Source organism: Periplaneta americana, chromosome 16 (genome assembly GCF_040183065.1).
Source record: "Periplaneta americana isolate PAMFEO1 chromosome 16, P.americana_PAMFEO1_priV1, whole genome shotgun sequence".
NCBI lineage: Eukaryota > Metazoa > Arthropoda > Insecta > Blattodea > Blattidae > Periplaneta > Periplaneta americana.
Window position 1 is genome coordinate 177,788,482 of NC_091132.1, and position 14,283 is coordinate 177,802,764.

Genomic DNA, 14,283 nt, shown 5'->3' on the forward strand with positions numbered 1-14,283 from the left:
AGTAATTCCTATAATCATAATCATAATCATTTATTACATCCACTGATCATATACATAATATGGGACATGTCATATTTACAAACTAATAATTAATTACATAATATACATAAAAGTAATAACTATAATTAAATGAAACACAAATACAAATATAAAAAACTTGGAACTTGATTGAAGAAAACCACTGGTCGGTCGATTTCGGCTATGAGTCCCGTTTGCAGTATGTCTTGAAGTCAGGAGTCAATTTCAACCATCACGTCCTTCATGAGAAGACATCCTTCTCGAAGTCAGGATCTGGAAAAGAGGAAGTAAAATTTTTTAAGTCAGGCGTTCTTTTTCTATTCAGTTATGACAATTTTCAATAAATTCATTCATACTATAAAAGCAGTTTTTGATTAAAATTTTATAAAGAGCTTTCTTAAATTTCTGATGTGCAGATATTTCTTTAAGATAATTTGGTGGGCTATTGTACATAAGAAGACAAGCATGAATGAAACTGTTTTTATATAGAGTTGTGTTAAAACTCTCAATAAAAATATTATCTTTATTTCTTGTATTGTACTGGTGTGTGTCTGAATTTGACTTGTTCCCAGCTGAATTTATAAATTTATCATTGTGCATTTTTTTGCCTTGACTTATTACTTTATTATAGATTTATTTTTTTTTTTTTTGGTATTTGTTTCCATAGCATGTTTTTGCCAACAACACTTTTATTGTTTACTGCATTAAAAATTATGGAGTAGGGGACTATATGAACTACATTGCATTGATTGTTCTATTATTGTCGTATGTGTCTGTTTTACATAACTTGTTTTACAGGAAAATTCATGTGAATTGGATCAAGTGGAGAAGGAGGTGAAACTGGAAATAACGGTAGAAGAGGATGAAGTCATAACAGAGAGGTGAGTGCAATGTGTGACTCTTTACTTCGTCCGTGGTTTCATTGCTTTATTTAGCTTCACTGCACTTGTTATAAATAAATAACATTGACTTAAATCTGTTACATTTCCAAATACAGCTTTGTTATTGTTAGTTAATTATTAATTTATTATCAGTTATAAATCGTTTGCTCCTGAATTACTTTCAAAGTTGTATTTAGAACTATGAATGCAACCGTTATAGCCATGCAATAGGTTATGGAGTTGTTTGATTAATTCTACTTTTAAGCTTGGTGTTACGTTAGACCTAACAGCGTCTGAAATAAAATATATTTGTAAGAACTGATGGTTGTTTACTCTTAGCTGGAAGAAGGTTTTGTCATCAAACGATACCATTTGAAATAAGGTGTTTTACTGCCCTATATTATTTAAAACGTGTGTTGATAACGGATGTACTGCTGTAAGTACCTACCTAAGTTTTTAATTGGTTGTGAGGGTTCTTGAATCTCAGGAAGAAAACCTTTTCCAGCAGCACAACGAATTTTTCTTGCAACGAAAACGGATGCTCTCTAGACCAAATAGCCGTGTTTCAATTATGTAATTACTTCATAGTTTCATTTGGTATTGTATGACATTATGACTGAAATACTTATGTTGTTAATTGTTTTTATTGTAATATTCCGCCACAACTGTCCGAGTATATAAGATCTCGCGCTCAGAGGGGTGGAGTTTGGGGTTTGAGATGGCCTACAAGCCACAAGTCATGCTAAAGATGTTGGTTTGTTAATTATTCAACATGGAGTATTGTGTACTATTTAGAACTGTTACCTCCTTTACATTACCCTACCTCACCCAAATACGTCGTAATTAAGCAATATGTACTGTTATGTTACTAAATAATTAATACTTAATATGTGCTGCGTGTATATTTGTAAAATTATTCCATCTCTGACTTTCATTCTTTCATAAAAAAAATGCAACGCAAATCAGATATGAAATTTCAGTACGGTACTTTCAAATAGCATTAAATTTAACTACAGTACATATAGATAATTATTAGTTTCGACAATATATAAAGTTTTCTGTGCGTAAGGTTCTATTTAGTCCTACCTTACCCGTGGAGTAACGGTCAGCGCGTCTGGCTGCGAAACCAGGTGGCCCGGGTTCGATTCCCGGTCGGGGCAAGTTACCTGGTTGAGGTTTTTTCCGGGGTTTTCCCTCAAACCCAATATGAGCAAATGCTGGGTAACTTTCGGTGCTGGACCCATTTCACCGGCATTATCACCTTCATCTCATTCAGACGCTAAATAACCTGAGATGTTGATAAAGCATCGTAAAACAACCTACTAAAATATAAAAAAAAAAGTCCTACCTTATATGCACTTGTGTCCAGTCTTCGATTCACTCATGAGCTTCTCTAATGACATAAAGTCTACGTCCATCTCAAGGAACTACACTTTCCAATGATGAAAGAATTATTTAAATCTATTAGTTTTCTGAGATTGCCTCATACAAACATACAAATATTCTCTCTTTATAATATAATAGTATTTAGTATATTATAAACACATATCATATCATCCTTATATTATTCCGATTGTTGTCCAAGGACTCCAAGGCCGCCTTAAATGCAGAGTCATTTGTTTTATCTTTATTACTCGTATCTTAATCAGACCTGGCCATTATATAAAAAACATTGTTATTTTAAAACGGATATATCTCGCCATATGATAATGCATAATATTAGTCCTATCAAATTTTGTATAGAATAAAACTTATCGGAAATCGTTTTTAAAGAAATTTAATTAAAGATGTAATATTTTTCATAATAATCAATAATAAGCCAGATATTTCGATTTATTTAATTGAGGCCCCCTTATAATCCCCCTTTTAAATAAAGTATTTTGAATGCCATATAACCTATAATCTAAGTTACAACGAACTTAATTTATATTCCAGTTTTCATATAAATCGGTTCAGCCATTATCACGTGAAAAGGTAACAAACATCCAGAGAGACAGACAGACATACAAAAAAATAAATAAATAAATAAAAAGCGATTTTTGGTTTCAGGATGATTAATTATAGAAGTTGACACCAATTATTTTTGGAAAGTCGAAAATTACCAGAAAAATTTCGGTTACAGATTTATTATAAGTATAGATGACAAAATAAATATATTGTAGTTTCAGCATTATTATTATTCATATGAAAATTTGCCGATATCACCTCTATGCCGACGACCTACAATTTTGCATACATTCCAGACCTAATACGATCAATGAATCGATTGACAAGTTAAATTGTGACCTAGCCACTGTCTCCACTTGGGCAGCTAATTTCGGACTCGCACTTAATCCAAGTAAGACTCAAGCTATAATTATTGGACATAAGCGTTTAGTTAACTCCCTTAATAACAGTAATCTTTCAGTTGTTACCCTTAACAACACGCTAATCCCTTATTCATCTGTCGTAAAAAATCTTGGTTTCTTTTTTGATAATAATCTAAGTAGGAATTTTCAAGTTAAAGAAACGATAAAAAAAAATCTGTTCCTCTATTCACTGTTTGAGTCGCTTGAGAAACTTCTTGCCCCAGCAACTAAAACTTACCCTAGTAATGCCGCACTTCGATTATTGTGACGTTTTGTTAAGTGACCTAAGTTCTGAACTGTCAGTCAAGTTGCAGCGAGCTCAGAATATGTGCGTCAGATACGTGTGCAACGTCCGACGATACGATCACATATCACCGTCCTTCGGAAGTCTTTCGTGGCTCCGACTTAAAGAACGCAGAACTTTACACTCTTTGTCTTTACTCTTCCGAATTCTGCACACCTCAACACCAAATTACCTTTCGTCTCGATTCTTCTATCAATACTCTAACCACGACGTAAATACCAGATCACTTATCTGTGGCACGCCAAGTATACCTCTTCATAGAACATCTTGTTATTCATCATCTTTTACAGTATCCACCTCGCGTCAATGGAATTCCTTGTCACAAAGTATTAGGGGCTGCAAGACAACAAACACCTTTAAGAACAGCTTAAAAGATAACCTTATTAGCATTTCACTCCAACCATACTGATTTTAACTATCACTGACTACATTGTTACTTCTTTCTTTAGACATCATCCTGATAGTGCTGTATTTTCAAAATTGTCTCATAATAATCTCTTTCTATTATCTAATATTATTTGAAATATATTAACATTCTATGTATTTTAGTTTAATTCTGCTACACAGTTTATTTCAGTGTTTAATTAATAGTTCATAGTATTTTGTTGTTTAATTCGTAAATAACTCTTGTATACATGTAACTCTCATCTAAATCAAATTGTTGAATTCTTTGTAAGTTCATGCATATGTATATACACATTTTGCTGGTTGAGTGGAAGAGAAGGCCTTACGGCCTTAACTCTGCCGGCTAAAATAAATCATTATTATTATTATTGTTGTTATTATTATTATTATTATTATTATTATTATTATTATTATTATTATTATTATTATTATTAATTTCAGTATACTTTACGGAATCAATGGCATAAATTATAAAATATCCTAATACTATCACAGTCTACTACATAGAGTCGCAAAGCTCAATATGTAGTAAAAATGCAAACATGGGTAGTTGCGCACCACTAGGATCGTTACTATCGCCTCATCATCGCAGATCTCTCTCCTAGCAGACGACAAAATATGTTACACTTTCGTTGTCGTGTTCTTTTGGAAAAATTAACACCTTCCTTCCATTATTGAAATATTAAATGCATAAAGTTAATTTATTATTTTAATGAAGTATATTAAATTCCACCATAAACTCGAAGATACCTGCAAGAAATAAGTTAATATAATTTTTGTTTGTGCAAAACGAACTGAAATTTACTATAATAGCTTCACTCATTCAAGATTATAGCGATAATTAACTATGACACCAATAAATATTAATTTGCATTTCCCTTTACAACAATAATAATGGAAATATGAATTAATGGAATAACTTAAGTGTACCGGTACTTGTAGTGTAGGCTTACGTAGTTAACAAAGTGGGATGAGGTTAAGCAATAATAATCACACCAGAACTGGAAATAAAACGTGATCAATAAATTTTATTGTAACAGACTTTTTCTACGTCTCTAGTAAAGCAACAAATAAAAATAACAACAAAATTAACAGCAATAATTAAAAACATGTCCTTTGAAAAAAAAAAAGTAGGCCTAAGCAATAATAATCCCATCAGAATTGAAAATAAAACGTGACCAGTAAATTTCATTAAAACAAACTTAATTTTTTTTTCTACGTCTTTAGTGAAATAACACATAAAAATAATAACAAAATTAATAGCTACAATTAAAAATATATTGTGAATTTTATTTAGTTACAACAATGTAATATATTCGCCACAACAATAATTCCTTTCTACAATTCGCCTTAAACGCTCTCGTCAACAATTGGATCTTCACTCAACACAGTATTCGTTATAGCACTCCACCGACGACAATGACAGTTTACTTGGACTATTACGCACAACAATGAACTGTTAATCTTAACTAATATTTACAAAGCACTATTTACAAATCAGAACTACCAGTTCTCAGTTCACAGTTCTTCTATCTCAGTCACTCGAGTTCACAGTATCTCGAACCACAGACCTTCAGAGACAGTTCACTGTACTCGAACTCAGGTCCCTCCAACTGCGGTCCACTGCACTCGAACTCAGGTCCCTCCAACTGCGGTCCACTGCACTCGAACTCAGGCCTTCAGATGCTGACGCAGTTGCGAACGCACACTCGAGTCGAACTCCGGTACACAAGACTGGCTTGCTTGCTCTCTTTCTCACTGACTAGCTCACTAATCAACTGAAAACTGCTGTCGTTCCTTCGCGACCGTAATTTATAACCACAGCGACGTAGCCTCGAAAGTTCGAATTCGCGAGTCTTCCATTTCGACGGATTTCTCGGCCTCTCTAGGCAAGTAGAAGATGCGCGCGCAAACTCTCTCCACTCTCTCGCCGCGTTGGCCCTCTCCCCTCTCAGCCGCGCGCCATTCCAAAGTGCTCCGCGCGATCTTCTCTCTTGCGGGACGCTGGTCGTGAGTTCGAATCTCACGTCGCTGTCACAATATCCTCTGAAAAAAAAAAGTACACCTAACCTTTATTTCTCTGGAAATTTAGCAGCCTAAGTGACAGAACTTTAACCGGTATCTAATGTCCTTTCGGTTAGACTGAAACATTTCATTGTGAAATTTAAGGATATAATGTATTCTAACAGTCACAAAGAACTTCAAAATTAAGAGTTTTGTTTCTGCACAGCATTCTTGTGGAAACCCAGGAACCTTTCTGAATCTTTCGGAAATCGGAAAAAAGGATAACTGAGGCATCTTTCTCTTACTGCTGCTACAATTTATAGCACTACAAAGTCTCCTCCTTGTCCCATATGATTATTCCAATTATTATATTTTATACATTAACATTTTCATTATAACCAATAACGAACATTTCACAAGCATCAATGTGAAATACGCAACGAGCTAGCACTCGATAGAAATACGATACAGTCCAAAGTCTACCATGGACAGTCTATTGTTTCTAGTTGCTAACCGCTTGGAGCGCTTTATCACGAGATTTGCAAAAAAAACACCTCAAGCTTCGCGACTGTATATAGTAGACTGTGATACTATCCCCAATCTTTCCACTAATCGCACATCAATTGTCAGTGTTGCAGCATTCTGCGAAAATATTCCACAAGAAGAGGACGTGGATACCGACGGGAAGAAATACGATTGTGACGTTTGCGGAATGTGTTTTCCCGACTTTGCAAGACTGAAAAACCATGGCCTGGTACACAAAGTTCGCAAGCGATTCTATTGCGAAGTGTGTGGAAAGTGGTTTTCGCACCCGGGAAATTTCAATGTGCATTCACGCATACACAGAGGGGAAAAGCCGTTCAGTTGTGACGTGTGTGCAATGTGTTTTTCATCCTTTGCAATTCTCCAGAGGCATTCACGCGTTCATACAGGCGCGAAACCATTCAGTTGTGACATGTGTGGAAAGTGTTTTCCGTATTTATCACGTCTGAAGAGCCATTCACGCCTGCACACGGGCGAGAGGCCATTTTGTTCTGATGTGTGTGGGAAGAGTTTTTCGCGCTTGGAACATCTCAAGAGGCATTCACGTGTACACACAGGCGCGAAATGATTCAGTTTTGACGTGTGTGGAAAGTGTTTTTTCCCACTTGGAAGATTTTAATAAGCACTCACGCGTGCACACAAATGAGAAGGTGTAGAATTGTCAGGATTTTGGCTTACGTTTCTCGAAGGAGGGAAGTTTGAAAGGCTGTCTACGCGATAGATTTGTAAAAACTTATTGGACTTAATGACTGAAGACTTTTGATAATTTTTTATGTCCATTGTCTACTCTTTCAGATTCAAATAAGTTAAATGTGATCAGTTGTCTCATCTGTTTATGGTTGTATAAGTAAAATTGATACATACTATAAAATTGCTTTAGCTACTCTCAATGCTCTACATATAGACCTAGACAACGTAATGAAATATCTATTAGACATTTACCAGCCACTAGAAGAGAGCAATGTGGAGAATCTATAGAGCTATATAACTCTAAGCAAAAATTATTTTTTTTAATTCCATAAATCGAACTCAAAATATAGATAATTATGTCGACCTGGTTGGCGAGTTGGTATAGCGCTGGCCTTCTATGCCCAAGGTTGCGGGTTCGATCCCGGGCCAGGTCGATGGCATTTAAGTGTGCTTAAATGCGATAGGCTCATGTCAGTAGATTTACTGGCATGTAAAAGAACTCCTGCGGGACAAAATTCCGGCACATCCGGCGACGCTGATGTAACCTCTGCAATTGCGAGCGTCGTTAAATAAAACATAACATTTAACATTTAGATAATTATATTTTTAACATTTTTTTTCCCTTGGACTCTCTTCTTTTGAAATATATCAGAGGCTTTTAGAAAATAATACTCTCACATTACGGGTCGTTGTGGAACACGTTCCTACTAAAGAAACAGTTTCGACTGTAACTGTTTCATGAACGAAGCTGTTCCAAAATAACAGTTTCATAAGAATAGGTTTGCAACATCAGTGCCAACTGTTTCAACTTCTCATCCGCTTCGGAAACATGTTTCAAAGCACTTGAATCGTCTTTAAATCAGCTGTTCAGTGTACTATGGTAGTTTTCGTAGCTTATTGTTAAGGGTACAGTAAATAACTACAATTCGAAATGAATCGATTTTAGTGAAAATAACGCATATAACCCTAGGAGAGTTTAATAACGATGACATTAGCCGATGATATTTTTCGCGGTATATTAATAATTAACACCATATCAGGGCACCATGAACTTATTATTCTTCATCAATGGACAGCTAATAATTAGGAGATTTATTAGTGTATTTGACTCGTACAATTAAATTGCGCGATCCTACATAGGCTACTGTTGCACGAAGGCCGTGTGAAACATGGATATTATATCTACTTTCGATTGGAGGTCAATGATAGCGCTACACGTCGCCTTTGCAGACAACAAAGAAGAGGAAAACTGTTTAGAGACTGAACTGTTTATCTCTTGGAATATTGAAGTTATCACTAGAGCAGTGTAACACTCTTTGGAACAGATGGAACATGTTATATCACGAAACTGTTTCGTATCGAAACAGTTTCAAATAAACTGTTCCAGATTTTTTTACCCATTTCTAGTTCCTACCCAATGCACTGTTCTCTGTTTTTATAGCTAATTCCCGCCCTGCTAATGATAAACCTAGACTTTGTCAGAATAATGTCCAGAATTTTCGTCCACTCCTCCTTTACACCCATATGCAGCACAGTCTTTCAGCATTATATTGGTAAAAATAAAAATACTTAATTAAAAGAAGTTCCTTTTTTCCCAGAGCATCCATTTTCCATGTGAATTGGTAACAGCTTGAGATATGCTTCTGTTGTGCCAATACTGGCTCTTACGTCACGTTTCTTGCAGTATTGTATACAGCCGTGGAAGAATTCAATTGAAAAAATAGAAGCAGGAGGAAAAACTTTAAAAGATACGCGAAAACGCGTCTTTGTAACGGAGTTTGGGGCTGAGAAATACTGAATATGTGAGTTCCAAGCTTATTGGCCACTTGTACTGCGGGTTTCACAGCTCCATTGAAGGAGCTGTAGAAAATTCTGAAGGGGAAAAAGCCGAAAATAGACGTAACTTATTAGCTACCACATAAAAGGGTGGAGGGAGAGGCGTTAGAGGAGCTGACTTAAGGATCAGAAATAGAAACACCGTAAGGTGTAAGTCTATAAACATTCAAAGGTGCTCTGTCCTTTTCCAAAGTGGGGCAACTGACACCGCGATGCGTGAGGGGGGGGGGGACGAAGTCCTAAGTTGGTCGCAAAAAACGGAAAGTTTGAAAATGAGAACCGAAAAGAAAGGAATGTATATATATTGTCATTATGGGGGGGGGGTAAAAAACATGTAAAGTAGTAAAAGAGAAAGCATTTGCAACTTTCAGTGAACACGTCAGTACATGACAACTATTTTTTTTTTATTTTATTGGGTTATTTTACGACGCTGTATCAACATCTAGGTTATTTAGCGTCTGAATGATATGAAGGTGATAACGCCGGTGAAATGAGTCCGGGGTCCAGCACCGAAAGTTACCCAGCATTTGCTCGTATTGGGTTGAGGGAAAACCCCGGAAAAAACCTGAACCAGGTAACTTGCCCCGACGGGGATTCGAACCCGGGCCACCTGGTTTCGCGGCCAGACGCATGACAACTAGTATCAGCAAAGTGAGTATTGAAATATAACACGAGACTGTCGTATGTCGCTTAGGTTAGATTCGTTTATTTTTCCGTTGCTTTTATTAATGCATTATTGGGGCAGATGCAGTATCACTTGGATATTATATGAAGCCTAATATGGTTGTAGAAGGTGAAACATAGTGTTTGGTTGTGGTCTCGTGTAACTCACAATATTAAAGTCCACCTAGTTCTATCAATTCATTTTTTGTCTTTTGTTTAATTTTTGTTTTTGTTTCTTTCTTTTCTTTTCAAATGATGCCATTTAAATTTAGTTATGAACACTTGAGTGGTGCGCAAAAACGGGGAAAAAAGAGAAAGATTGAAATATCAGTATCATAGTGACTACGTATAGTCCCATCGCTCTTATTTCCAGCAGCCAATCACGTTGCAGGTCCTCTACATTTAAACGTGTGCGTCTTGTGATGACGTTATGCACTTCCTAAGGCTCGATAAATACTTAATATAATCGTCCGCCATTTTGGCTCTTTCGCTGGCGTTCACAGAAAGCACACGAGGACGTTATTTGCCGCTCAATTATTTGCTCAATTACAGGGCGTTTGATTTATCATAAGAGCTACGACGTGATAATGTTTAACAGTGTGGCAAACAGATTCCTCGTATGGTAGTTCGGCAACGAAAGAACAAAAATGGCGAACGATACTACCTACCTAGACTTTATAGAGCCTTCACTTCCTAAGACGTAAGCAAAGAGGAGGAGTCACGCCGGGAATAACAGCGTCGCGACTATAGTATAAATGTTACGTTTTATTTAACGACGCTCGCAACTGCCGAGGTTATATCAGCGTCGCCGGTGTCCCGGAATTTTGTCCCGCAGGAGTCTTTTTACATGCCAATAAATCTACTGACATGAGCCTGTCGCATTTAAGCGCATTTAAATGCCATCAACCTGGCCGGGATCGAACCCGCAACCTCGAGCCATAGAAGGCCAGCGCTATACCAACTGCGCCAACCAGGCCGACTCAGAGTTAGTAAAAATAAATTCTTTCGTTAATACTACTTTCGAAATAATAAATAAACTTTGTAATTAACTCATGTTCAATTAGGTTATGTGCTTCTCTAAGGACACCAAATGACAGCAATGCAAATTCAAGCAGCGGTACAGAGAATATTAGTGAACATGAAGCGTGTTTGAATCTTGATACTGGAAAGCCTGATATTTCTACTGAAATTGAGAACTGGAGTAATAGCGTACCGCAGAATATAAGTACTTCTTTTGATAATAATACTAGTACCGGTACTGGAGAATAATTTCCTACTGATCGTGCGAATTTTACAGATATTTTAAAATGACGAAACAAAGGAGTTTATTATACGGCATGACCCTTGTTAACTTCAAGGTCCTAACCAAAATAATAATGTTTCTCCAATAAATACTATAAAAAATTAACAAAATCTGTGTTAAAAATGGCAAAAGAATGGCACTGTTATTCTAGAAAAGAAGACTTTTTTTTATTGTGAGCCATGCTGGTTATTTGCCTGGATAAAGGGCGTTCGTGATTGGCAGGGCTTAACAAAACAAAATTTTAACACACGAAATATTTCATTCCCATCTGGAGGCATGTGTTGTTTATAATGTCTGAAAAAGAAAAGAAATATATTCTAATCTGGAATATGAATTAAAGAAAGAAATTAACATATGAAGGGTCCAGGGGAAGAACATGCTAAGTCACATTTTACTATTTTTACAGGAGACCAAGTTTAAAGTTTCAAGGTCCATTACATTCTATTGTCTCTGAGTTATCATTTTTCAAATATTTCTGTCTTAATCAAGTTTTTACTCTGTACAATTAAACCACTGAAATCTCTATTGCCTGAGGTATTACATGGCATCCAAAACAAAAAATTGATAAAATTGGACTTAGCACGTTTTTCCCCTGGACCCTTCATATGGCAAATTCTTGATCGCATAATTACATTGTCAGTATCTAATCTAACTTTATCAGGTCATAGACAAGAATTAGGGAAGGCTCACAGTGAAAATTGTTATCTGTTGTGGATTTGTTTTCAAAGTATGATCCAGATAGCAGCGTTACATGGACTGATAGCATCTGAAATATATCTCGGTCCAGAATCAAAATGAATTAATTCAGCTGTTACAACGCTCATGTAACGGGAATGTGTGAAGGTAAGCCACAGCATCTACTATGTCGAAAATTTATGTTTCGAGTATTACTGGAATCTTCGTAGAGAAGAGAATGTTGGTTCGTGGTCCATTTCATTTAGGGCCCATTCCCACAAGTCTTAAAACCATAGGAAAATAATGTAGACACTTTATTTAAATAGGGAGGATGAATTTGTAGTTAGATAGTAAATCCACTTTAGTGTGTTATATCCGTTGCTTATAAGCAACGGTTATCAGTGTTGCCAACACATAAATTATATCCCCGTCTGTATAACACCTGGAAATCCGTCAGAATCCGTCAAAATTAAAAAAAAAAATAATAAGACCCAATATATATAAGCAACTTTTAACAGCACTTACCTACAAATTCTGATTGAAATAATTATTCGTCAACATCTGACTTGATTACGAGGAAATCTGAAACAGGGGATTCTTAAACTTAGTACGGAACAGGCAGGGCTGTTCAAATAAAAATTAAAATCTCCCAAAAATTAAACAATTAAAAATGACAGCAGCTAAAAATGTCAAAAACAATGTAAATCGTGATTTTCGCCAGAAAATCCGTCAACCGTCAAAGCCATTTTTTTCCCGTCCGGTACGTTGAAATTCCGTCAATTTCGAAGGAATTTCCGTCCAGTTGGCAACACTGACGGTTGTCAACGGGCCTAGCTTATCCAGAAACCTGTGTGTCACGGTCTTCTATGTGAATTGCAGTCAAGCTATCTTAATTACACTTTATATAAAATTTGCTATATTAGGCCTACTTATCCTGTGCTAATTTTGAGTTTGACCAATGCTTAAGAGTGACAGAGGAATACAGGTATGTAAATATAATGTTTTCAATGGGCAATATACTGTTCCACATAAAGGTAGCGGGAAAATACATCCACAAACTGTATTTCATTACTTCCATTCCATTGTTCTGTGCATTGTCTTATAGTAGAGATATGTATTTTATTTTGGGAAAATTTTAGAACACGGACTGCACCTACCAAATTATGTCTTAAAATACTAAAAAGAGCAGATTTGTCTGCGTTTGTCGAATGCGCATCATTATATTTACGAAAAGGCACATTTCAGTGTCAATAATTTATTTTGCGTGCACAAGGTTGGAATTTTGAAGTAAGAGCGGAAGGGTGCAGTCCGTGTTCTGGAGTTTATCCCATTTTAGTGCCAGTAATGATAGAGATTATTGCGAAAGAAGGAAGGTGGTCGTATTTGGATATAATAACATTTTCATTTTCCTTTAATGATATGTTCGGATTTCGCCGTGACGTATGATGTGGACAATATGACAGCGATATGACCAATCATTACTGCGCCTTATGAGCTGAATAATTTGTGTCCCGGAAAGTAAAATCACGTGCTTGGTACTTACACAATTCGGAGTATGCAATTGTTAAAGGATAAAACATTTACTTTTATTGGTCTAGTTCTTCAAAATTACATTCATACTAGTGGCTTGTGCAGCAATTGCTGCAAACTAAGTCCATAAAAAGTTCAAACAAAAATTGTTCAGATTTATTTTCAATGAAGAATACCAGACATTTTGATAATTATTTGCATCCATAATAGTGAAAGATACTCCCTCTTAATGCTTTTTTTTTTACCAAATACTTTTCCTTGAACCTACCCGTCTTCAGTTCTTGAGTTTCATTGCGAAATCGCTAGTAACAATGTCAGGATGATCAGTGGGTTTTTCATGTGGGAGTAATGCAGCAGCTATTTCAGATCATTGCGGATTGTATGTGAAAGTTAAGAAAATGTAAGGTTTGTCATGCTTTGAACAAAAGACTTAGCATCTTGGTATAGCTGCTGCATGTTTTGTGAACTACCCTGAAATCTAGAGGGCAGAATCACTTTTTCCCACTAAGAGATCTTGCTGAGGTGATCAAGAGGCTACAAAATTTTGTAGGCCTCTTAGTTTATTAATAAGTAATACATTTTGGTCTTTTCTTATGAATTGTAATTTTTTTCGCTTCTTCCAGACAATACTGATCTATCAAATACTGCTGGATTAATTTGTGTAACAATGAATGTTATTTCGTATATTTTCTGTAATATAGGCTGTTGTGAGGAATTTATTGCTGAGATGTGGAAAATGAGGCGAATGATATGTCAGAGTTGTAGAATCTTATACGCGCTCTAAATAAAATTGTCCATCGTAAATCGTTAGCAGCTTCAGTGTTTCATTTGTTGCTGGTTGCGGGAAATAAACTTACTCATCACGGTAGAAAGAAGTGAAATGGCATGCTCTTTTCCCTACAACAAAATATGCTTGGCAGCGATCACAACTCTAATCAATTAAACCAAAGAAATATGAAATTAATTTTGATGTAGTTTAAAGACGCAGCTAAAATAGCAAGCACGACTCAATTACTACCAAGGAAAGATAGAGAATCAGACATATAAATATCTATATCACACTGCCATTACATATATGAAAAG

General features: G+C 35.9%; 2 protein-coding genes across 8 annotated transcripts in view; both read left to right on the forward strand.

Moving 5' to 3' along the window:
• The window catches only part of LOC138692047 (gastrula zinc finger protein XlCGF67.1-like), a 39,814-nt gene extending 31,385 nt beyond the window's left edge, over positions 1–8,429 (forward strand). For all 3 annotated transcript variants that reach the window (XM_069814887.1, XM_069814888.1, XM_069814889.1), the window contains 2 exons: positions 817–899; positions 6,591–8,429. In XM_069814887.1, the coding sequence (XP_069670988.1) occupies positions 817–899; positions 6,591–7,071 (564 nt within the window). In that variant the 3' untranslated portion in view covers positions 7,072–8,429. The remainder of the gene's footprint in view (positions 1–816; positions 900–6,590) is intronic.
• A 1,290-nt stretch (positions 8,430–9,719) lies between these two features.
• Positions 9,720–14,283, forward strand: part of LOC138692069 (gastrula zinc finger protein XlCGF17.1-like) — a 111,839-nt gene continuing 107,275 nt past the window's right edge. For 4 of the 5 annotated variants that reach the window (XM_069814968.1, XM_069814967.1, XM_069814969.1 and 1 more), the window contains exon 1: positions 9,720–11,838. In XM_069814968.1, coding sequence (XP_069671069.1) covers positions 11,829–11,838 — 10 coding nt within the window. In that variant the 5' untranslated portion in view covers positions 9,720–11,828. The other variant, XM_069814965.1, reaches the window with a different exon arrangement.